This window comes from Actinia tenebrosa, unplaced genomic scaffold (genome assembly GCF_029948245.1).
Source record: "Actinia tenebrosa isolate PJP-AT-01 unplaced genomic scaffold, QUT_ActTen_1.0 PGA_scaffold5__44_contigs__length_20552954, whole genome shotgun sequence".
NCBI classification, from domain to species: Eukaryota; Metazoa; Cnidaria; class Anthozoa; order Actiniaria; family Actiniidae; genus Actinia; species Actinia tenebrosa.
In genome coordinates this window covers 10,279,999-10,305,498 of record NW_028292582.1, presented here as the reverse complement: position 1 = coordinate 10,305,498, position 25,500 = coordinate 10,279,999, and the positions used below count along the sequence as shown (strand labels likewise).

General features: G+C 38.5%; 2 protein-coding genes and 1 non-coding gene across 3 annotated transcripts; 2 read left to right on the top strand and 1 right to left on the bottom strand.

The window, feature by feature from the left end:
• Nucleotides 1-4,404: 4,404 nt before the first annotated feature.
• On the top strand, nucleotides 4,405-6,012 carry LOC116302600 (palmitoyltransferase ZDHHC15B-like). Its single transcript, XM_031711933.2, has one exon. The coding sequence runs from the start codon at nucleotides 4,412-4,414 to the stop codon at nucleotides 5,360-5,362; it is 951 nt and encodes a 316-aa protein (XP_031567793.1). The 5' UTR covers nucleotides 4,405-4,411; the 3' UTR covers nucleotides 5,363-6,012.
• Nucleotides 6,013-6,558: 546 nt separating this feature from the next.
• LOC116302606 (SWI/SNF-related matrix-associated actin-dependent regulator of chromatin subfamily A containing DEAD/H box 1) lies at nucleotides 6,559-19,264 on the top strand. Its single transcript, XM_031711942.2, has 23 exons — nucleotides 6,559-7,274; nucleotides 7,637-7,786; nucleotides 8,360-8,443; nucleotides 8,729-8,916; nucleotides 9,598-9,636; nucleotides 9,754-9,873; nucleotides 10,095-10,141; nucleotides 10,234-10,324; nucleotides 10,753-10,852; nucleotides 11,280-11,339; nucleotides 11,901-11,976; nucleotides 12,614-12,749; nucleotides 13,224-13,361; nucleotides 13,587-13,679; nucleotides 13,822-13,939; nucleotides 14,671-14,801; nucleotides 15,215-15,310; nucleotides 15,658-15,750; nucleotides 16,043-16,161; nucleotides 16,880-16,947; nucleotides 17,220-17,334; nucleotides 17,679-17,791; nucleotides 18,199-19,264. The coding sequence occupies exons 1-23, from the start codon at nucleotides 6,773-6,775 to the stop codon at nucleotides 18,252-18,254; spliced, it is 2,733 nt and encodes a 910-aa protein (XP_031567802.2). The 5' UTR covers nucleotides 6,559-6,772; the 3' UTR covers nucleotides 18,255-19,264.
• Nucleotides 19,265-21,443: 2,179 nt separating this feature from the next.
• Nucleotides 21,444-21,565, bottom strand: LOC116302614 (U5 spliceosomal RNA). Its single transcript, XR_004197870.2, has one exon. It is a non-coding gene; the product is annotated as a U5 spliceosomal RNA (small nuclear RNA).
• Nucleotides 21,566-25,500: the final 3,935 nt, after the last annotated feature.

The window sequence follows — 25,500 nt, the reverse complement described above, 5'->3', positions numbered from 1 at the left end:
AGCTCGTAAAAGATTTCCTTTTTAGCTTTTCTATGTTATATAAAGAAATAATGGTCAAATGAATGTGGTTTAGGACTGGATTAGAAGCTTCAAAGGTCATTCTACTGGATGTGAACTTCAAGTTAGCAAAACAACTAACATATGCCTTGATTTGAAAAAGGGTAAAAGAGGACTGTCCACAGGCGTGAAAGTCACAATCTGGTTTTTATTTTTAATCAGGTGCTGGGCTACCTGTGGTATATTCACCTTCGTCGCACCACAGGCAGTCCATACTTTTAAATTGTAAAAAAATAAACGCACACCATAAATATATAATTTTGAAAAAACATAAAAATCACTACTCACCTTTTCTGTTTTGACTTGAATAGCATTGATCGATTTGGGGATACGGTACAGAAACTCCATTCGTTTGGTAAATACTATCCATATTCCCTTTGCTGAATCCATGGTAACTGTACGCCGTCTGTTACTGTCTTAGCTTGTCATATGGCAGGAACGCGAGTAAGGAGTTTTCGAACGTCTTTTTCGATTCCTTGTTCCATAAATAAGAAAAGAAATGAGAAAATGAGTGGAATAAATTCACAGATTCTTACCGGTATAAACTTTAATGTATCCTTCTCAAATAAGCCATAATTTTCATTAATCTTTAAAAATAACTGCGTCAAAGTAACTTTTCTAGTAATGTAAGACTTTTCACTATAATTTCAAGTCGAAATACAAAAGACATTTTTTTCTCATTCCGACACTCCATCTAGAAAAAGTCCGATCCAAGGAGTGAATCCAGATAGGGATTTTCCACAATTTTGGATTTTGAGACAAAAAGTAACAGATTCTAAAAGAGCAAGAGAAATGGGAATCAATTGTGTAATTTGTTTTGTTTTGGTTGCAAAGGAAATGGATTTACAAGCATCAAAAGTATGGACCCGCAAGCCGCTTGTACACCTATACAACACACCCCGCAAAATTTAAAATCTAGCGCTTTCTAGCATTACTATGCAGATCGAAAGGGTGTCTTTCTCCGCAAAACCAGACCAAACATGCTAAAATCAAATGCGATCTGTGTTTTAGCCGGGCTGTGACTTTGATTCGCAGGAGTATCGATAAAATACTGAGGATCATCCAAATACGGTTTCTATATATGGTATATGGATTAATCGTAATATTTTGTTACTTTCATTTGCGGCGCTATCGTCGAATCACACGATATCACATTTAGAGAGGCTATTGTCCTTACACCTTTAAGATGACTTAAGTGCACGGTACGTCTGTAACTAGGGTAAATCCAGACTTACTTTCTATCCGTATAGACAAAATGAAAAGTCAAGCCCGGAAAAAACAGTTTGCCAGCCTGTTGTATCGGATAAAAAGGATGTCCACTACTGAATTGGTCCATATCTTGACTTTTCCAACATTCGTACAGGAACTACTCGTTATGCTTTATGTATCCTTTAAGTGGTAGGAATCGAAAAAAAGCTTCAAAATGGCTTTAAATGTAAAGCATTCAAGGTACGGGTAAACACTACATCACGGGCGGAGAGGGACCCCATAAAAATACAGTAAATGTATGTAATTTGGGCTGTGAGGGGGCTGTGAAATGCACTCCACGCCCGGGATGTAGTCTTTTCCTCAAAACACATCATTCAATCACAAGCCCAGCCTGATATTCTTTATCCTTCCATTTGGTTGTATCACTAAGCCATCGTAGACGAAACTGAGGCTGATGAGAATGGATTTCTCGTCTAGTTTGGTTCGTATTTAAATAAAACTCCCGATCATTTGTAGGCGTTTAACAATTGAACATAAGTCGAGTGTAGAACGTTAACAATGCCATCTCCATATTCAAGAATACAGTAAAAAATCCCGATAGGAATTTCATTTTTAGAGGAAAGAGGAAAGATGTATTCCAGTTGTAGGCTGATGGTTTTTGCGGAAATCAGGCTTCAACGTACGGTTAATCTGCTGGATAATCAAATTCTGTTCACTCTAAGCGCACAGTGTAGTGTTATCAGTCCGATGCATTTTCGTTTCATCCTTGAAAAGAGTCGGGTAACGTAGCGGTATTCACTCGCCTTATCTCTGGGGTCTTGGTATCAGGTCCTTCCCTTGAAAGGAAGGTATTCCTTGCCTTCCAGGTATCCTCCATCCGTAAAACCAGACCCATAACATGATAAAATCCAATGTATTTTTCACTGAGCAGTGTTCTGACTTTGATCGGCAGGTTATCGCTAAAATGCTATAATATATGGTATTTCTTTCCCTTTTTTTTCCCTTTCTTTGCCGCACTATCGTCCAATCTCACGGTTATGCCAGGACATTCAGTGTTGTTATTAAATCTTTAAGATCAAGGCACGGCACAACTGTACGTTCCTAGTCTAGTTCCTGAACATTTTCCATTTGCCCCTCCGTCCAACTCAAAAAGTCGCGCGGAGAAAATAATTTTTCAGTTGGTTGTAGAAGACAGAAAGTGAGTCCAGAACTGGATTAGTCTGCACTTTGAGATTTTCACAGTCATGCAGAATGTACTCTTTATTGATTTGTCCATTCTTTGAGTGCTAGGAATTTTTTAAAAAGCTTCAAATGTCAAGCATTAATTCAAGTTACGGGCGAAGACTACATCACGGGCGGAGAAGGACCCCCATAAAATGCTGTAAATGTATGTAATTTGGTCTGTGAGGGGCCCGTGAGACGCACTCTACGCCCGCGATATAGTTTTTTTCTCAAAACACATCATTCAGTCACAAGGCAAGCCTGATATTCTTTATCCTTCCATTTGGTTGTATCATAAAACAGTCGCTAACCAAATCAAGGCTGATGTCGGATGGATTTTCAACCTTTTAAGTCATCAAAGACGAAGCGGTTAACAACAAGTTTGAGAAGAAGTTTGGAGACATTTTATCTCGATAATAGTATTCTATGCAAAGTCAAGATTAGCGCCACAGACTCAAACACCTCGTTAAAAATCAAATGAATAATTCCAAACCATGAAAACTGCTTGAGGCCCTTAACGGAAGATCATATATTATTGGGAAACCTTCATTTATAGGCATTAGGGGTTCAGAGGGCTAGCGATAAAAGGTAATACCAAATGTGCTGTTGAGCCACTTCGGCAAAAAATGTCTATGAAATATAATAACCTGCAAGGGTCTTCAGAACAGAGTGCATTCCTGCAATGGAAAACTAACAGAAAGAGGAACCATAAACGAGAATGAAAGTGGCTTAGGAGATATAACTGTCGAGCGCCAGTAATCCGACTATATAGGGAATATTCCCATTCAAACTGTCATTCTAGAGGGGAAAACTATATTACAAAATATCAAGATACGCATTTTTTTAAATGCAGCTATACGACAACACTCCAATCTTCTATGTCAAAACAGAATACGGAAACATTTGTTTTGGGAATAATCAATTTTACAGTTCCATTCAGTGACCAAGAATAATATTTCCTAGCCGAGGCTGAAGTTACCGCGCATGATAAACTGTTGTTTTGCTATGCGTGGAAACTCAAGCCTTGGCTAGGAACTATTATTCGCCGGTCACTGAACGGAACTGTAAAATGGAGTATTGGCGCTAAACAATAATATTCGTTCCTAGTCAAACTGCGAATGAAATTCGTAAAACCAAAGACCAACTACACGACGTTTTGCACTGAATGAAAGCTAGCATCCCGATACAGTGAAAATAAAAGCGCTAACAGGAAAATTATAAATGAGGGCGAAAGAAATGTTAAAACGATGCAAAGAATACTTTAGTGCAAGTGTACACGAATGTTATGGAGTAAAAATCCTCAAGAGAATTCCAAAGCAACCAAAACACGTGCAAGACAAAACGAAGAAGAATATTTATGTTTTTAAACCAATTAAAGCAATTAAACCGTTAACGCCACTGAGATTTACATGGAAATAAAAAAATAAATGGCAACACAAACCTTTTTGATTCGCTGATACTTCTTACAGGCTTTAAAATATTCTCTGCAGAATTCAAATTTCATCATCGAAACATGTCGTTCAGCCTTAGATTTGGCAAAGCCGCGGGAGCGCGAAGAAATCACAGGAAGCCCAAGCAACGTACTCGCACCGAATTACAAAGACGGATTATATTTAAGAATATCTATAGTAATTTTTGTAGTAAGCTTACCATTTTTTGCATGTGATTTTTTGCTGTTATTCTTTGTGTCCGTGCATAGCTTGGAGCCGTCTCTACTAATTTTAGCTTTTTTACGGGCCTACCAATATAAAATTCATTACTCGTTGGATTGATTCCAAATGACGTACAGAGATAAGGAACAGTAGCAAGAACACACACTCAAAAATTGGTAAGCTAATTGATATTCGATATACGGATTCCACATACATTCCTTTGTACTACCGATACATGTACATTGCTTGGGCTTCCTGTGGTCGATAGAACAATGGCGGTCGTTTTGTTGGTCATTCTTGGAGTGGGTCTTATACAAGGAGCGTTTATCCTCAACACTGTACGATCTATGTTCCCTAAAGGAGGAAAGAAAAGCCGTTTACAAAGATGCTTGAGCAGTTTTCAAATAGCGCCGATAATTTTGATAGAAGTGGCAGAAATCTGGTTTTTCGTCATGGTGTTTCTACCAGCAGAAGTTGAACTACCTTTGAGCTCAACCAAAGGATGGATTTTGATTTTCATAGCATTTTATTTATGGATCAACATGGTGTTCAACTATCTGGCAGCGGTGATTGTATCACCTGGTTATCCAGAAAGGAGAAAAGAATTCGAGGGCGATGCTGAGATGGATGTTAGGGACGGAGACTTTTGCCCAAAATGTGATCGCGTTAGATACGCAGGCACGCATCACTGTAGCACCTGTGGTACTTGCGTGACATTTATGTCACACCACTGCCCCTTTACAAACAACTGCATTGGTCTGAACAATTATTCATATTTTTATTTATTTCAAATATACTGTACTCTTGGACTCTTATTCGCTTCATACTGCACTTATAATTCTTTTATAGCTTGTATGGTATACGACTCGAGCAACAGACAAATGTTTTATCCAAGATATAGCACCCACATGTGTAATGAACTTGGGGACTACCCTGTCCTTTTTTTAGTTGCAATATTATTATTTCTTTTTATGATCATAGTAATTTGTTACCACACCATCTTACTGTTAGCCGACCTCTCTATGATTGAGTTTCTTAGACAATTCCAAAATAGTTCATCTCTTTGGAACCTTTTCAAGATTATGTACTTCAGGATTGCTGGACGGAAGAAATTTCTTCTCAGAATTTTGTTACTTAACCATCGGAAGAAAATATGGAAGTTTTTCTTGCCTGTGATAAATGACATTGACGATCATTGGCATGGACAAGAACTGCCAGTATAGAACTGATAAGAAGCCAGATAATAGACCTCCTCAGCTCAGACATAATGTTTTTCCATTTTCAGACTGTGTCATTCCCTAGAGTATTGTTTCTTTGTTTAACAGTTGTGCTCGGTTGCACATGAGTAATGGATATCAATATGGACATAACTCAAACAAAGAATCTTATTCTCAAGGGAATGACACATGGTCTGAAATGGGAAAACATTATGCTGGATCCAAAGGGTCTATTGGGGAAGAAAAGGAAGAATAGTGAAGAGGAGGGAGGAATAGGAATGAGGAAGGCAGAAATAAGAAAAGAGGGAAGAACACAAGTGAAGGAGTGGAGAGAAGAAGGTACGGGGTGTTAGGAAAAGAGAGGAGAGATTAAAAATGGAAGGAAGAGGAGGAGGAAGAGATGAAAAAAGAGGAGAGAAGTGGAGGAGAGGGAAGATGAGTTTGGTCAGACTAACATTTTGGTGCCAATGGGGTTAGTAGTGAACTAACAATTGGCCAAAAAATAGTAGTTAACTGGCAAACAACCTAAAATTAGTAGTTAACAGTTAACTGATATTTCATTATTTTAGTTAATATTATGGCCAGCACTTATAAAATTATTACAGTCAACTGATAATTAGAAACCTTCATTGGCCCCCTCTAAGGCGTTCATAATGTATGGCAGAGTGGAGGGGGGGGGGGGGGGGGGACCAGTGAAAATTTGAAATGTCCAAAATAATTCTCAACACCCCCTTAAAGTCATGCAAAAAAATACATTCCCCTTTGACCAAGGCTTGTTGCTTCTTCCAAAAATTGTTCATCCCCCCATTTTTCTGATAAAGATTTGCCCATCCCCCCCCTTTTTCTTACCAAAATTTTCCCGATCCTCCCTCGATTTCACCTGCCCCCCCTGCACCTGTGGGTTTGAGATTTTCAAATTGTAAGTGAGTGAATGTGTGGGCTTGGTGAGTATAAGTGGCAAACAGTGAATTTCACATTTTTGTTGTAAAAAAGTCCTCAAGAATAAAAAAATAAATAAGTGAATTGAGTCGTTACATTGTGCAAAATTTTCTGTTTATTTCCCAGCCTTCACTTGTTCTTTTTTCATAGCGGTATACTTGATGTGAACGAACCATCAATCCCAACCCCTCCCCCGAGAGTAGCACCAAAACTTCCCTTCCCATCCCCAACAATATTATTTTGGCGCGTAATTTTGAAGACAACATGGCTGCTGTGTGACTGCGTCATACTTCGTAACATTTTTCCTTAAAAAATCGCCTAAATTACTTTATAACTTTAGTTAGTCCACGGAAAGGACTATTTGATTGTGGATCTTACCTCTTCGTTGAGTTGATCCCAGCAAAAATTATTATATATTTATTTTAGCGACATTTTGGATCAATTTCATCAACCTCGCTTAAACGTGGACAGACAGAAATGTTTGAAAAATTCTCTTACAGTCGTAAAACAACTCCGTTTAATAAAAATACCAAGATTAGTGAAGCTGAAGAAGGTACCTCGAGACAAGAAAGATTTAAAAAAGGACGAAGACTGCATCTAGACGAAGTGGTAGTAGCAGTAATGGAGTCACCAGTGGGTAGCCCTGCAGCTGTGGACTCAAACGACTGCGATTCAACCGACGACGAAGATCTTCTCAAACCAGCTTTAAAAACAGACACAGAAGAAAACGAGGATGAAAAAAGACTCAATAAGACGCATGTGGACTCCAAAGCTGCTTTAAATGACCGTAATTCATCGAAAATTGTACATAAAACGTACAAAGAAAGCATTCATGATGACAACTTTTTAAAACTACATCTAGAGGAAATTTTTCCAAATGAAAAAGAGGAGATCAAAAGAAAAGCTGTTGAATTAAGCAGTAGTTTAGAAGATGCTGTGGATACAGTTTTGGCGCTGAAAGCTTCAGAGGAAAATGCTGGTATGAATATTTATCAGCCTTCAACGAAATGGGGTGGTGGGGGGAGGGGTACCCAAATGGGTCTCAGGTCCTATTACATTACTGGGTTCAGGTTAATGAAACATCCACAAGGCTTAAAGTAACAGCTGGTCATTGGACAATGTCTGACCATGATTTGAACTTGTCTGGTCGAATCTTTGACTTGCTGGTCATTTTGACCAGTAATGCTGAGCTAGAAAATAGATATAAATAAGCTAAAACTAATTTGGCCAATTATCAGACCGGTGACTCACCAGCTAGTATTTTAAGCTTTGTACCAAAGATGAACTTCAACACATCCTACAAGCCATTACTGAATAAAGATTTTGTTTCCATGTTTTTAGATAACAATGACAGCCTGATTATAAGGGAAAGTGGAAAGTCCAAGACAAGGAGGAAGCGGGTGCTTTCTTTTAATGACAGTGATTCTGATGTCTGCCCAACACCAAGCAAGAAAAACAAATACACTAGTGTTGTGAAGTGCCCAAATATGGGTAAGATAGAATGATGATAAATGATGATGATGAGGATAGTAAATATGTAATGGTGATGGTGAGCATTTGATGTCATGATGGTGATGATGATGGCAGCATTGGTGATGGTACAGGGTTTAAAATAATGACCACTCAACGAACAAATTCCGGCTAGAATTGGAACTTGTCCGGTCAAATGAAATCTTTACTTTGTCAGTCATTTTGACTGGCAGTAACATTGAGCCAAAAATAAGGTATAAGGTGACTAAAACTATTTTGGCTGGTCGCATAATGACTGGCAACTGGCCAATGTTATTTCAAGTCATGTGTTGAATATGATGGTGATGATAATATGATGATGATAAATGATGGTGATGGCAATGATGTTGGTGGTAATTATGTTTATATAATGAGTAAATGTTTGTAATGGTGATGATGAATGATGACAGAAATGACGGTAGTGTTGATGATAATCATGATGTTGTTTTTGAATATTTACAATGATAAGTAAACTTAAAATTTCACGTTAAATTGATAAATATTAGTAAATTTAATGATCTCTTAATAAGTTAATTTTTTTATTTAAATCTGCAGCCAATAACATTACACACAAAAAAGAGTTACAAAGCAAGATAAGTAAAGATAACAATGAAGTTATAGAAATTTCTGACAGGGAAGGTAAAAGCAAAGGTTACTTTGGTTATGCTGGATCTATAAAAAATACAAAGATATAGTACCCTACTCAGACACTCCCAAGCCTTCCTCTGTACGTAGGGGAGGGATGGATATTTTCTGGAACTACACAATATACACTCCTCAGGCCCTCCTCACCCCTTGGAAATTCCAATCCCGTTTCTGTGGGGGAGGTATGGATAATATGTTCTGGTATTACACAATATACCCTCCTCACAGGCCCTTAGTTGTTTGGGTAACTCGGTATAATCATTGTTGTTGTATGCGTAGGTAACCAAATAAATGATGATGGGGGTGATAATAGTGATGATGATGGTTTTGAAGATGATGACGAGGCCACCATACTTTCATTCCTTAATGATTCTACAAAGGAGGAGCTCAATTCAATTCCTGGATTCTCTTCCTCAAAGTCCAACAAGTTGATTCGTCTGAGACCATTTGAATCTTGGAAAGATTTGGTAAGTCAGTCGCAATAAGTTGTGAATGATAGATATTGTTAATTCCATTACGCCGTCATGCTTCCATATATAGTCGTAGAAATTATATATATATATATATATATATATATATACAACCATTTGCAAGAATTATGGCCGCTTCCAATATATATACAAGTATATCAACAGCATATCAAAAATTATGGGATACCCTCCATTATATTTTTTTCGAGTTGTCTATCATTAGGGCTTTCTGAAAAAAATATCAAGAAAGATATTCTGCCCTGTCTGATATATTTTCGATATACTTGTATTTATATTTGAAACGGCCATAATTTTTGCAAATAGCTGTATATATATATATATATGATATATATATATTTATATAATTGAATATAAAATTTAAGAAATGACATGGTTCTAAAAATTAGAGCATAGTTTAGATAATCATGAATAGAATAGTACTTCTTACTGGGAATGAATGACATATAAAAAAATATTAGTAAATAAAAAATAATACACAAGGGAATGAAAAATGATTTGATATATGAAACAAAATGCTAAAGGCATGTGAGCATATACACATGGAATATGCTTGTTATAAATATTAAAGTCATTAAGGGAATGTCATATTGACTTGTCGAAATGGGAAACGTTATTCTCAATCTACTTGTTTTTTTGTTTCCTTTTTCCTTTTTCCAGAAATCAAAGATAGAAGCAGCCAAAGGCATCTCAGTCCAGGTATTAAACATTTATCTAGGAAATGTTATTTAAGAATATATATATGCCGTATTACTGAACAGAGCACAGAAAAAGGCTTTTTCTATTCATTGATTTACTTTTTTTACCTTTTATAAGATTATTTGGGATTGTCATTTGCTGCTAGAGAAAAGACTGCATGTGATAAAACTTATGAAAAAATGTGAAAGAATTGCCAGAAATATCCAGAAAATGCTGTCTGACCAGACCAGTGGAATTGTAAGTGTTTATGAATGCATGCATGGATCCATTGTTGTATTGATCCATTCATCTGCATGTCTATACATCCATTCATCCATGCCCATCCATCCATCCATCCATCCATCCATCCATCCATCCATCCATCCATCCATCCATCCATCTCTTCTTCCCTCCTTCCCTCCTTCCTTCCTTCCCTCCTTCCCTCCATCTATTTACCTATTGATTTATCTATTTTACAGGAAAATAGCAATACTGGTGTTTCTCAACCAGGAATAATAAACAAGAGGTAAATATTTTTAAAATGGGTGAAACTTTTTTCATTAGCAGCTAGTTCAATATTTATTTTGTAGACATTGATCTCACCTCTCACCATTTTAGTTGCAAGCTCAAGCCATACCAGTTAACTGGTCTAAACTGGTTAATATTGATGCATAAACAAAACATGAATGGGATTCTGGCAGATGAAATGGTAGGTAAATAGAAAATATGAGCAACCTCTGGGCTGATCAAATTAGTCGGAGCATTTGCTGACTCTGCAGGGCAAACCCTGAAACAACCTCTGGGCTGATCAAAGTCAGAGCATGGTTGACTCAGATCAAACCCTAAAACGACCTCTATAGGCTGATGTAAGTCAGGGCATGGCTAACTCACAGATTGAACCCTGAAACAACCTCTTAGCGGATGTAAGTCAGGGCACAGCTAATTCACAGGAGAAATTGGGATTTCACTAGTACGAATTTTGTTAAGGGATCAATGAAAGCCAGAGAACACAGAGAAAATGCCTCGAATAGGGGAGAGACCAAAAGAATTAACTCATATTCAATACCAAGTTGAGAGAGGCAAGTATACCACGACACCTTTGATTCTAAATAATCATTGTTTTGATTGAATGCGCAGGGTCTGGGGAAGACCATTCAAGCAATATCATTCATAGCCCACTTAATAGAACAAGGAGATGATGGTCCTTACCTGATCGTAGCCCCTGCATCTACTGTAGGTATGTAATAAAGTGTCATTTACTTTTTTATTGTCCAATAAGGAGAGAGTGAAATGTTGCTCAGTGTCCTGAACCAGAGGCTCTTGACTACGGCACTTGACACCAGATCCAATTGGAATTTAGGGGTTGATTTTTGTGGGGAAGGAGAAATGTACTGTAGAGAACCCAGAGAAAAACCCTCAAAGCACAGGAAAGAAGCAATTCTACTCATATGGAACTGAGCTTGAGAATTAAACCTGTTTGGCATTGGTAAGAGAGGCTGTGAACTCACATTGGCACACCACACACATGCTTTGATCATATGTTGTCTGGATAATTGTACTTTGTGACTTGTCTCTTCAGAAATGTTACGACCAATTCTTGCTATTTTATATTAGTATTATTTATTAGTATTATTTATTAGTAGTATTTTTTGGGGACTTTGCAGATAATTGGATGAAAGAACTAGAGCACTGGTGTCCAACTGTGAATTACGTTCAATACTATGGTAATGTAATATTATATCCAGCATGCTGACATTTTCTTAATATCTATTGATGGTTTTCACAGCTGCCATGTTGGAGGAATTTAACAAAAGATTTGTGATTAGTCTCTTGTTGTGTCCTCCAACATGGCCTTCGTGTCTTTTGTAAATACATTCTCTTGGGAATGGTTGAAAACCATCAATTCAAGTGTCCAGCCCACCACACCACATGACCACCCACCACACCACATGACCACCCAGCATCACACCACACAACCTTCACTACTAACACAATCCAAGATCACCCTTACCACCCACCACCATCAACATTGTTCACCCCTTCCACTCTATACTATCCAACAAAACCCTTCCCACGATTAACTCCCATTACCACCCACACCATTCCCCACCACCCACCAACCCACTCACCCGTTTTTGTACTATACATACTTATGCATACTTATATATACTATAGTTCATTATATTGCGTTATCTAAGTGCTTCTTCCCTCAATTTTCAAGGTGGATCCACAGTCCCTTCAGCTCTAATGTGTTTTTACCTTTGCTAATGATGTAATTCAAATAGGTTCGGCTCAAGAAAGATTTCATCTTAGAGAAGAGATTCTGTCTCCAGATTTTGAGTGCCAGGTCATCATCACCACGTGAGTATCTGATGAATTATTTGCTGCATTTGACGTGAAGTGTGAGGTATACTAGTAGTGCTTAAAAGATTACGAAACATCCATGGTAATTATACAATTCTAGCCAATTGTACTTGCAATGTCATATATCTGTCTAATAAACCTTTTTAAATATTTTGACCTTATAATAATGATATATCTGTGTATCTTTCTTCCAATCAGTCTATTTAATTATCTGTGTATTTCAGATTTCCTGCCCATCCATCCATCCATCCATCCATCCATCCATCCATCCATCCATCCATCCATCCATCCACCCACCCACCCATTCATCCACCCATTCATTCATCCACCCACCCATTCATTCATCCATCCATCCATACACCCATCCATCCATCCATACACCCATCCATCCATCCATCCATCCAGCCAGCCAGCCAGCCAGCCATTCCTCCATCCATCCTTTTATTCATTTGTTCAATCATTTATAAGTTACAGCACAGGATGAGAGAAAGAATAACATGCACATTCATATAGTCAGCTTTTAGGGATTCCAACCCACCAAATGTCACCTATATATTTTATAACTAATGAACAATATCACATTAATAATTACCAACATGTTATTTTACTTTTAGTAATCTTTCCAACTTTGCAGATATCAAATAGTAGCAAGTAATCCACAAGACCGAAGCCTGTTTCGTAAGCTGGACACTCATTATGTGGTATTTGACGAGGGTCACATGTTGAAGAATATGAAGTCGCAGCGATATCAGAAGCTGTTCAACCTCCGGGTAAATGCTATTTCTCTTCTTTGTTCTTTAATGCTTTGTAGTGGGTGTCCTTGGTTTTGAAACATGTTATATAATTCATATATCGTTGTCATTACTTAGTCATTATTATCACCATTCTCATCATCCCTATCATCCAATATTCACCATTAGTCATTGTCACCATCATTTATCATTACCCATTATCAATCATTATGACCACCATCTTACATGTCATCATCACTGTTGTCATCAGTAATCATCATCATTATTACAGTATTAGCATGGCCATCATCATCATGCAGTCATCATGCACCACCATCATTTATCTTCATCTTCACTTATAATCTCATCATTAGTCATCAATAATCATCAACATCACCATCATGATTCATCTGCCATCATCAATCATCATCACTGTCATTTAACATCATCCTTGCAAATCTCATCAACTGCCATCATCATCATTGATATTGGTAAATATTATTTTTATATCAGGCCAGGCGCCGTCTTCTCCTCACTGGTACCCCACTTCAAAACAACCTTCTAGAGCTTATGTCACTGCTTAGTTTTGTCATGCCTCACATGTTCGATGAGAGTTCTGAAGGACTAAGAATGTTATTTTCTGACAAACGAGTAAGTTTTGAGTGTATCCTCTGCTCATTCTTTCTTAACCTTCATTCTGTTGTTGCCATTCATCCAGTATTCCATCATCTTTTTCACCCTTTCATCCCTCTTCCTCTTCCTCTTTCTTCCTCTTTCTTCCTCTTTCTTCCTCTTCTTCCTTCCTTCCTTCCTTCCTTCCTTCCTTCCTTCCTTCCTTTCTTAGCCATTTTCATTCATTCACTCTTTTTTCCTTAGAACGAAGAGTCTAGTGTTACATATGAGAAAGAGATACTAGAACAAGCCAAGAGAATTATGAAACCCTTTGTTCTAAGGCGCTTAAAAAGAGATGTAAGTACAAATTTTCACAACATAAAGATATGCATGGCATATACATTCGAATTTGTACAACCCAGCTGTGTCCCTTGATTAGATACAGACTCATTTACTCAGGGTAAGCATCATTTCAGATTCTAAATATTTTCTATTGTAGGTTCTTCAACAGCTTCCTCAAAAACATGAGGAGATAATCATGTGTGATTTGACAGATCAACAACGTATTCTTTATGACAAAGTGTTTCTGGAGTGTTATCAAAAATACCAGCAATCTGGTGGGTAGTTGTATTGAAGCTATTCAAGTTGTAGTAATATGTCAATCTCTTCATCCATTTATCCTTATCCATCCATCAATCCGTCCATCAAATTGTCCATTTCAGTGATCCATCCATGCATGCATCCATGCATCCATCCATCCATCCATGCATCCATCCATCCGTCCATGCATGCATGCATCCATCCATCCATGCATCCCTGCATCCATCCATCCATGCATCCATCCATCCATCCATGCATCCCTGCATCCATTCATCCATGCATCCATCCATCCATCCATCCATCTTGTCTGTCCTCTTACCCCATTCTTCCATACCTCTCATCCACTTATCCCTCCCATCCATCTATCCATTCATTCATCTATCCATCTAATCCAATCAATCCATCCATCCATTATCTACTGATCCATTTATTACAATTTTTACCCCATTCATCCATACCTCTCATCCACCCATTCATCTATCCCTCCCATCCATTTATTCATCCATCCATTATCCATTCATCCATCCATCCACCACATCCATCAGTCCATCTTTTTCATTCATCCATCTCATTCATCCCCTCCCTCCATCTATCACATCCAGTCATCTACCATCTACTTTTCAACCTTGTCCATTTATCCATCCATCCATCCATTCATCCCTTTCATCCATCCATCCCTTTCATCCATCCATCCATTATCCATCCACCTATCCTTTAATTTATTTGCTTAATCATCTGTTTATCATAGGTGTTCTCAGTCAGAACGGCAAGAACACAAACCTCATGATGCCTCTACGCATGACTTCTAACCATCCGTTGTTGCTAAGAAACTATTACACCAATGAGAAACTCCGAGAGATGGCTACTCAATACTGCAGGGTAATGAACCACAGGGATCCCAAATCTTCTGTCTATTGGCCTTTCCTCGGTTGCGCGGAAAACGAGTAACGAGTAGGACACGCTCTGAATAATGGGGCTTTTTTAGAAGACGCCATTTTTTTCAATATGGTGGAAAGCTTAGTAACGTCTCTTGTAAAACAAACCACAAAGTAAATGTGACTCTATTCAAAAGCAAAAAACCCGTAAAACAGGGCTCTCTTTAAACTAGCTCTGCTAAACCCCTCTGCTAAAATTGTTGAAATAAATAAAGAAATATAGACGAAAAAGACAAACGAGCCTCCCCTGAAACAGTCCCAAGATTCAGCGCGCGTTTTACTCGTTACCAGTTTTCCGCGTAACTACGGAAAAGTCAATATGTGGTGCACTTTCTAACTGTTTTTTTTTTTCTCTAGGACTTAGCACATCGGGATTGTGATCCTGATCTTGTTTACGAAGATATGACCGTCATGTCGGACTTCGAAATCGATAGACTTTGTAAGCAGGAGTATGTAAGTAGACATCCTCTCTTTATCCCTTCCCCCGCATGGGAATCATTTGGTATATTCTTGCTGATGTTATCTGCAGGTGCTGTATTGCACCCAAGCAAGTCCAGAATGCACCATTTTGTATATTAGAAAGGCACACACACCAAATCACGTGACCAAACTTGTACGGCACGGAGAATTAGCAATAATTATGCATTTCGTGGTATGTTTGCTAATTGATGTCACCAACCACGTGATCCTATACTAGTCACGTGATCTATCGTGACCACGTGATCTGTCGTGACCATGTGACCTAGTGCTGCTCACGTGACATGTCACACTCACCTATGGTTGTTTTATTGTCTTCTTAGAAACTGATACCGCATATTTTGGATCAAGAAATTTTGTTGGATTCTGGGAAATTCAATGCTTTGGATTCAGTCTTACCGACCATGAAAGAACAGGTAGTTAAAAAATATACTGTTTAATTGTATGCCTTGTCTTCTTGCTGGTCTGTCTATCCGTCTGTCTCCTTTGTCTGCCTGCCTATCAGTCTGTCTGTCTGTCCGTCCGTCTTGTTTGTGTGTCTGTATGCCTGTCTTGTTTGTCTGTCTGCCTATCAGTCTGTCTTCTTTGTCTGTCTGCCTATCAGTCTGTCTTTTGTTAGGTAATGCATTCATCTTGTACTTCATTGTGTCTACTGTCTATGTCATGCTGTAACACGATATAACAGATCTTTCTCTCTCCGTGGTACAGGGTGATCGGGTGCTGCTGTTCTCTCAGTTTACCCTGGTCATGGACGTCATAGAAGTCTACTTGAAGCGTAAAAACTTCAGCTTTCTTAGATTGGACGGCTCTACTAAAGTAGCTGATAGGTAAATGCTCTTATGCGAGATACCCTTAAAAATAATCATCATGATAGTAGTGGTGATGATATTTTGGCGATAATGATGGTGGTGGTGATGATGATGATGATAATGACGGTGGCGGATATGATGATGATGGTGATGAGGATGTTGATGATGATGTAGATGACGATGGCGGTGACGGATATGATGATGATGGTGATGAGGATGATGATGATGATGGTAATGATGATAATAATGATGGCGGTGGCGGATGTGATGATGATGGTGGTGATGATGATGATGATGACGGTGGCGGATGTGATGATGATGGTAATGAGGATGATGATGATGTAGACAATGATGGTAATGATGATGGCGATGGCGGATATGATGGTGGTGATGATGATGATGATGACGGTGGCGGATGCGATGATAGTGATGAGGATGATGATGGTGTAGATAATAATGGTGATGATGGCGGCGGTAGCGGATATGATGGTGAGGATGATGATGATGATGAAGATGGTAATGATAATGGCGGTGGCGGATGTGATGATGATGGTAATGAGGAGGAGGAGGATGATGATGATGTATATAATGATAATAATGTGATGATGATTGTAATGGTGGTGGTGGTGGTGGTGGTGATCATGATCATGGAAATAATTATAATTATGATAATTGGGGTTGGTATTGAACAGTAAGAATGAACAATAACAATGCCTTTTCTTTCTTTCCAAAACAGGCAAAACCTGATTGACAAGTTCAACAGTGAACCAGACATTTTCATTTTCTTACTGTCAACAAGAGCAGGTATGATGCGTGAAGCATATGGACACTCGGGTGCGAATTTAGCATTTAAATTTGGAAAAATCCCCCCAAAACAAATATCAATCTTACATTCTAGCTTTTCCCCATATTTCTATATTTTTGAGGAACTCCTGGATAGGAACGGGATGTACCCCACCCCCCCTCCCCCCAGTGACCACCCCCAACTGGGGCTCCACCACGTGACCTCCCCCTCCCAAACTGGGTCTGTATCACGTGGCTTCATTAGTAACATCGATGCTATCTGTTCATTCAAGGTGGTCTTGGTATTAATCTAACATCAGCAAATGTAGTCATATTAAACGACATTGACTTCAACCCGTATAATGACAAACAAGCAGAGGATAGATGCCATCGTGTTGGACAAACAAGGTATTTAAGTCTGATTAACCACAGGATGCCCAGTATAGATAAAATAATAATCAGTAGTAATAATAAATATTAGTTTATTTTTACTTCCCTTAAGGTCCAAGGAATGGACCCTGGAGTTTAGAAATTTTATAAACAAACAAACAAAAAAACAAAAAAATAAATGATAATAAAAGGATCTGATTGTTCTCGGTCTCACCAAACGTTCTCTATTGAAATTCCAGTTTCAATAATTACTTAAAATATACATACGCCATGCATGGGTTCCAGAGAGAAGAGAGCCTCTGGAAGCTAGCCAGAGTATAACAAAAATCTAACCAAATAATCACATAACGTTTTCTTGCCAGAGATGTTCGTGTGTATAAGCTGATATCGAGGAACACAATCGAAGAAGCCATGTTAAAGTGCGCGAAGAGTAAACTAAAGCTAGAGAAAGATGTTGTATCGACGGACGACGATGGTAAGAACAGAACTGACAACATCTTTTGCGTCTTAGTAACGATAATCTATTCTTAACGGATTTCTCGTCATTTGATTTTTTATCCTTTCTCTTTTATCGACTAACGAGGAATTTTGCAAAATTGGTTTGCCTGTGACGTCATGACCGCCATCTTGGTTTAACGTAAAAAAAATTATCGGTTATCATTCTATGTTGCCTTTTTCACTTACTAATAAATATGCCTGTCTAGTGCATGACCTAATTGTCGCTTTGGTTTAATATAACAAAACTTAGTAATTGTTTTATTATTAACTTTTCATTAATAGTAAATTTGCTGTTTTTTGCTATCACGTGACGTCATGGCAGCCATCTTGGTTTTGGTAGTATAAAAACTTTTTGATGTTTTTCTCTCTCTTTTTTCTCATCAGAAGAAGATATTGCGTTCATTCTTGGACAGACTTTTACGAATGCAGAAAGTTCGTGATAGGATCAACAGTCGTCCTCGAGAAGGAAGTGGTAGTAATGTTAGACAATTAGACTTGAGTTTGCACTGAGTGGGAAACAGAATACTATGACTTTTAAATAGCTTCCCCTCTAAACCAATAACAATGCGCAAAAAAAGGCAACAACCAATCACAGTGTGCCATAATGGAAGCCTTTTGAATGCCTAACTGTTCGTATTTAAACCAATCATACACGACTATATCTGCAGACGTTTGTAAAAATACGAGTTGTGAAAGACCTAAAGAAAAAAGTAATATTCTAGTCTCTACTAACATCCACTTTAAAAGGAATTCATCAATCTCCACATAGCAGCCAAAAAAGACGGGATATTTACATAATATTTATATTGGCAATTGCCTTAAGATTAAATGTAATTTTTTTGTGTTTATCATAACGTTTTTTGTATCCTTTGCGCGATAAAAAGGCAAAGACCCGGAAGTTCAACCTCGTTCCCTCGTTCCTCTCCATCCATTCTCATGGCACTGGGAACAAGATGGAATGCAATGAGGTATCAGCCAATCTCGTACCCAGAGCTAGTACACCGGCGTCTTCCTGTTGACCAAAATTTCAGAGCACTCTCTGGGCACGTGATTGAGTATCAGCCGCCATTTTGGATTCACAATCCAGCTATAATGGACTACGTTTTGTACAAAGAAAAGATCCCAGACTTAAGCATTAATTCCAGCTATGTATGTTTTCGCCGATAGTAAGGCTGCATTTTCTACAATTTTTTTTTTTTGAAAAATAGTTTATAGCAACAAAGATGGGGAGATGTGACATCATCAATTCAAAATGGCGGCTATTAGAGTGTAAATATTGAAGCAAGTGATCGATGAGCGCAAATATTCGATTTAATGAAGTATTAATAATATTAAGTAATGAATGACTTCAATAATAATGTAATTTTGAATAAAAATGTATTAGTTTGTTTTTGTAATTCAGAAAGTATTTGTAAACCAAAATAAAGTAAAACCTCCAAATGATTTGAAATTTGTACTTATTTATTGCACTTGCTGCAATCAAAAACAACCAAAACATTCATGAAAAGGTTCTATGCTCGATGAGAAAGCATATGCTTAACAAATAAACAAACAAAACAGAAAAGTATGTCAATCTTTAAAAAAAAAATTCAAAAAACTTTAAGATTTAACCTCACAAAGGCACACATTTAATATATTTTTTACATACATTTAACATACGTATTTAATTCAATTCTTTCAATTTCTGTCACAATACTTGTCCTTCAAGTTCTTGTTCCTTATATAACGCTGCAAGTGCTTCTTTGTACGATTCTTGCTGTTGTTTTTCCAAACCCGTACTCGCATGAAAGTTTTCTGTTAGCATCGATAAATCCGGCTCGCAAGGGAGGCTCGATGATCGCTCAATGGAGCTGAATGCCATAGAAGGAAACGCAAAATGTGGCCCAGATAGGCTTAAATTACTCTTGAGTTTAGTTACCTCCGAATGTCGTCGTCTTGTTCGTCGAATTCTTTCTTTTATCAATGAGACATCTAGTACATTGGCTTTCGCTGGAGGGAAAAAGATTTGAAATTGGGAAGTTATCAAAATAAAAAAATCCTTTTGACTGCAAAATCACTTGCAGTAAAAAAAAAGGTATGTGTCGCGGTTCTACGCCTAAGATTAAGCGCACGCATTCTTACGAAAAGAAGGTCAATTTTGTACCCAGAACCTGCGTTAATCTGGCCTGCGGAGAAGACGAGGCAAGGTTCTGGGTACGAGATTGTAAAAAAGACAGTTAGATGAAACACCAGATTTTTAATAGAAACGATATTTTTACAGGATTACTTTTTCCTTTTAACTAATTAAGGACCATACTTCCAGACATCGAGTGCTGAACCGTCGTATGGCAGCGCGAAGCATTTACGGCTACGCCGGAGATTTCGACCACGACACCGCTATCCGAGAACTTACAGACAGATCAGGAAGCTCGGTCGAAACCTAAGGGAGAGGTTAGTCGGCCCCTAGACCGTAGATGATTAACCTCATGTTATGACCAGCAGAAGTTTTTGTCGCTGCTGAATTTGTATCAATGGTCACTCCTTTCCATGTGGGACGCGTTTTGAAAATTTTTTTTTTAGCCGAAGCTGGACCGTTAATAAAAATTCAGACATGCGCATACTTTAGCTAGCAAGCATCTTGCGCCAGTAAAGTTGGCCCAAAGATAAAACCGGTAAAAAAATAAGCATCGAGACAGTTTGATCTACTTACGTGGGGAATCAAAGGAACTAGATTTTTCATTTTGGTTCTCGTTCTCATTAATCCAATGTACCGACTTTTTTCTTGCTTTTTCGACTAGTTTTGTCCCCGAAGCTGCAAGCTGTTTTGATATAAGATGCCTAAGTCAACAAACATAAACACAGAAGAATATTTCAGAGTTATGTTTGTATGAAAAAATCGGGTGGGGAAGGAACAACAAAACACAAGAAGAAAATGATAACAAAAAACGCAAAACAGAAAAACGAACAAAAAAAATTACACGCGATAAACCAAATAATATTAACCAGAGTTAAAATTATTCAATTATTTGATCTTTTCTTACCTTTTTTCCTCCATGTTTATCAGTAAAAACACATCTAAAATCTCTTTTGATCTAGTATCAACTTAAATTGGGGAAACCTGCTTTCAGAAAAGTATCTATGATGTCATCCGCGTTACGTTTGGCGCCATTTTTGCGCGCGCTTATTTTGACGACTGGCAATTTTTTTCGTTATCTTAGTATCAAACTTGCAATTTTCTATGGTAACGATTTCGAATGGAGAGAAGCAATAAAACTAGAAGTGTCGGAAATGAGGTGTATATGTTGTATTTTGATGGTCAAGAAGGAAAAAAGGGGAAGATGAAGAAGTAGATGCCGAAAACAGAGTTAATAGAGGGGAACTGGTTTCAGTCCCCTATATTAACTCTGCCGAAAAGGAGAAAGAAAAATACTTCAATGTCACTAAAATTTTTAAAAAATATTATATGTAAATCTGACCTGAGTGCTACTGAGCAAAGAATGTGTCTTTTTTAGTTCGACTAAATCTTTTCGGTTCCGAATCGTTGGCAAAATGATCTAGTTCTTGCTATGATAATTATTTCAAATACGATCATAATTTCAGCGTTACAGTGCGAATACTTCGTTCAATATATTAACTTATGTTTTGAAATTTGCCCCGCCACTAAGGCAGGGCAGCAAAAAATTAGTCTATAGGCTCATTGAGTTGTTCCCCTCCACGGAAATCTTTAGTAAAAGGCGAAAGATTTATGCGATCTGAAGGGAAACCAGAGTGATGGAATGATATGCGAAGAAAAGATGGGTATCGACCTGACTCTCTCTTACATGTGGGATGCAGTCTCAAAGATAATTTAACTTTTAGTTCTCGAAAAAATACTCCTATGAAGTAATCTAAGAAAGTTTCGTTCAAACTATTTTTAAACCGTTTGATTTTATGACTTTTTTAACGAAAGAAAATATCTTGCAAAAATTGCGCATGCGCAGTGTAAATATAAATAAAAATTTGAGTTTCCTAAAAAATTCGTTACAAACTTAAAGAATGGATTCAAGGATATGATGAGAAAAGTAAGGAGGGAAGGAAAAAAAGAAAAAGAAAAAGAGAAAAGAAAGGGGATTAAAAAATTATATAAATAAATTTAAGAGGGGATGTCAGCAAAAATCGAACAATTTTGAAATTTCGTGGCAACGGTCGAAAAATCGATTTCGCTCATATTCTAACCTTAGGTAGACCTTATTCTAACTAGAACCACTATGTAGTTTGTTTTTAAAAATATCGCTTATTTTACGAGAAAATTGATTTTTGCGGATTTCAGCCTTTTGACGGCGGAAAGAAATCGACTACTTCAGAGCCTTCGCGTCGCAAAGAAAAGTAATTCAGACATATAAAACCATTATAATCTTATCAATTGGTATCTAAACTTGTATTAGGAAAATGTTCAGCTATCTCAGTTTCCTTTTTCAAGACGAAAAAAAATTTTTTTGGACCCATACACTTTACAATACCAAGAGTATAGAAAGTTTAAAAAAATATTTTGGTATGTGCTATATAAAATAATTGGCTAAAATTTGGGCTAGGTAAAGTTAAGATGCTATATTATCTTATTCCACTGAAATTTGGTTGGGTAAATTATTTATCGCGTAAATAAAAAGCTTGAAATTCTTAAAAAATTCAGCGATTTCTCTGTCGGCAAAGATCAGTCGATTTCAATGGTTCTGCACAAACAACGCAATAAATCCGAGTTTGTTCGTTTTTCGAGCAATAATCTAAAGCAAAAATACTTTAAAAGGCCTAAGTTATCACTTTTAAGATAACAAAGAATCTTTTGAGGCTCAGATTCAAACACGCTTTGCTATTCGCGACTGAGAAATGGACTGAGTATTGTAAGCAAACTTGAATAACTAACAAAGTGTTGAACGATTACAGTAGGGATTGCTCACCATACTTTCGGATTACTTCAGACTATTCTGCTTTAACCGTTGAATAATATTTATAGTTAGGTGAAGAATAAGTAGTCGTTCTATTTTTCTTGCTCCTAGCATGATAAATTGGGAAAGGACGATAATCTGAGATGTAAACATGTAATCCACAATGCATGCCGCTTAAAACAATACACGTCACCAGTGACACCAAACTGACAGTGACATCTGTTTATAAGATATCGTCGTCTGTTTCATATTTTTGAGATGAATTTCCTAGGTAACTGAGGATAAACTAACAAACTTTATCTTCAAGAGAGACAGACTGTCTGACACTTCAAACGCGCTAATTAGCGAACGTTTCAAAATAAACGTGGAAATCGCTGTATTTTCCATAAGAGATGTTCAGGTTCTCGCACTGCAAATACAGGCGTTGACTAATTCTTGCAGGAGATGTAAGTATGGCTTCTTGCGTCTTGTCTTAATGTGAGACGTCTCAAGCTCGAAGGAGGCACAGATTTCCTGAAGCATTTGGATTGAAAAAGATGATAGCTTTGATTTGGATGCCATTTCGCAGCTATTGTAATGATCAAACATGATTGGATGTTGTGCAGAAACCAGTTCCATTACTTCATTCATTACATCAAACAATTCTTTTTCTTTGTTTTCCTCATTTTTCTTCATTTCATCGTTGTCTTCGTCATCAGCTGAGCCTAGCTTCTTTTTTCTTGCCAAACGCGAGAAAAAGCCTGCAATTTGTTGCGACGTAAGTAGTAATCAATGTCCATGGATAGGGTCAGGTTAATTTATTCATGTATTATATATTCATATATTCCTGTTACCATGGCAAATCACCGGAAACGGAAATGAATGGGGTGATGGATCGCCCAATGAGAAGCAGGGAGGGGTAACGTAAGGGTGACGTAAGTGGGGATGGGTCGCCCGGAAGAACGAAGGAATACACGGGGTGTTAGGTTTAAAAAGATTTAATGAACTCAGCAATTATCTTAGGTGTTTACATGTTTTTCGTTTCTGGCTAATAAAAAACGTCCTGAAGTGTTGTACGTGGCATGATGTGGAGGAGGATAGGCTCTGTTGTCAAATGTGGATGGAGGCATGAGGTTGGAGGTTGAGGCATGAGGTTGCTGCCAGGTGTCATCGTAGCCAGGGTTGGCTATGTTTCTGGGATCTTGACCTGTGCTTGTGTGAGATGAGGAGGGGTGGTGATGATGATGGGGTTGATGCTGAAGGGATTGGATGTAGCGGAAGTCTTCTTGGTCATAGCGTCCTCTTTTTGGCGGGGGACCTAGAGGTTGTGGCGCCAGTTGTTGCTGAAGCTGTTCGCGGGAAGGAATGACTTCATCACACCAAGCAAAGTAATCACAAGCCACATCCGGGTAGTTGACCGAGCACGCGAGAAAGGTGCGGTTCTTGTTTTTCTCAGAACTGCTGACGTTGACTTTGGCAAAGACGTTGTGCTCATGACACTTGGGGAGGTAGTTGGGGTGAAGCCCAAAAAGGCGGTTGTCTACGGCATTGTAGAGATCTTTCTCTATGTACATTTTACATCCCAGCCTGGAAGTGGCATAAACGCGCGCTTTTTCGTCTTTGGTTTTGGCGCCCTTGAGACGTTCAGTGATGGCCTTGTAATCCACCTTGACGCCACACTTGAAGAAGGTGGCATTCTTGGTTTTGATGACAGCACATGGTGAGCCACAAAAGCAGGGATGGTTGACTTGACTGTATTCATCTTGTGGCGGGAGCGTTTGAGGGGATGGCGGCAAAGTGGGTGGTGGTGGTTGATACTGTTCTTCAGACATCGTAATCTTGGTCTTGGCTTTCGTGGTCTGACGTTGGATCGATGTGAGGTTCGTTGGAAGAGGGGTCTTGATATAGTTCCTCGGTTTGGGGGAGGGACTTAGGAGAACCAATGGAACAGCTTTCACGTGGGGGTGACGTTGTCGTTGCGTCGGAAGTAGGAGGAGTCACGCCGAACAGGTGACTGAGGATAATGATCTGTTCTTCCTTGGTGTAGGTGGGCGGTCCGTGGACTTCGTCATCAGACCATTCACGTGGCACGGTGATGATCTGAGCGTCGGTTTGGCTTTGCGAGAGTTTTTGCCGGATGGTAATTTCGGAGTCGAGGTCCTTGCGGACTTTGCGAAGTGCGTCCCACGTGTTGTCACGATAGTTGTCTTTGGGGATGGCACAGGTAAAGGTACACCACGGATACTGTTGGTTACAAATGAAGGTAATGTACCGCGCGTGAATGGTAGAGGTTTCTACGGTACAGTGTTCGCTGTCGCGATCGGTGAAGTAATAGGTGCAGGGTTTGTTACAAAGGCAGTGAGGCAGCCGAGCATTGCGACGTCCGCTCATGTCGAAGTTGAAGTCGTTGTGGGGGTCTGACGATGGTAGGCTGTTTCTTGAGTCCGTAAAAGCAAGAGGTACCAGTTTTCCCGCGAAGACGAAGAGCAGATTGGCCTGGGGATGTTTACTCATGTTGAAGTTGTGAGGTTGTGATGTACGTTGTGATACATAAGACGTATTATTTCGGTGGGGGTCATGCGTTGTGCTTCGCACATGAGACGTTTCCAACACGTGCTCATGGAATAGATGGGGAGGTCGCAGGAGTCGTTGGCCATGTCACGTGGGTTGACATCGGGACGAAGGATCTTGCTTATGATATTGCTGATGACCCATAGTTGATTGCTTTCTTGACCTTGGAGTGGCGCGGAATGATATTGAGGATAGAGGCGCCAATGACGGTAGAAACTGCGCATGCCTCTGATTT

Excerpts from the sequence above, each read along its gene's own strand:
- LOC116302606 (XM_031711942.2), top strand. The coding sequence starts at position 6,773 with ATGTTTGAAAAATTCTCTTACAGTCGTAAAACAACTCCGTTTAATAAA. Across the intron at positions 7,275-7,636 it reads AGCTTCAGAGGAAAATGCTG|ATAACAATGACAGCCTGATT; the intron begins GTATGAATATTT and ends CCATGTTTTTAG. Across the intron at positions 16,162-16,879 it reads TCTACTAAAGTAGCTGATAG|GCAAAACCTGATTGACAAGT; the intron begins GTAAATGCTCTT and ends TTTCCAAAACAG.
- LOC116302600 (XM_031711933.2), top strand. The coding sequence starts at position 4,412 with ATGGCGGTCGTTTTGTTGGTCATTCTTGGAGTGGGTCTTATACAAGGA.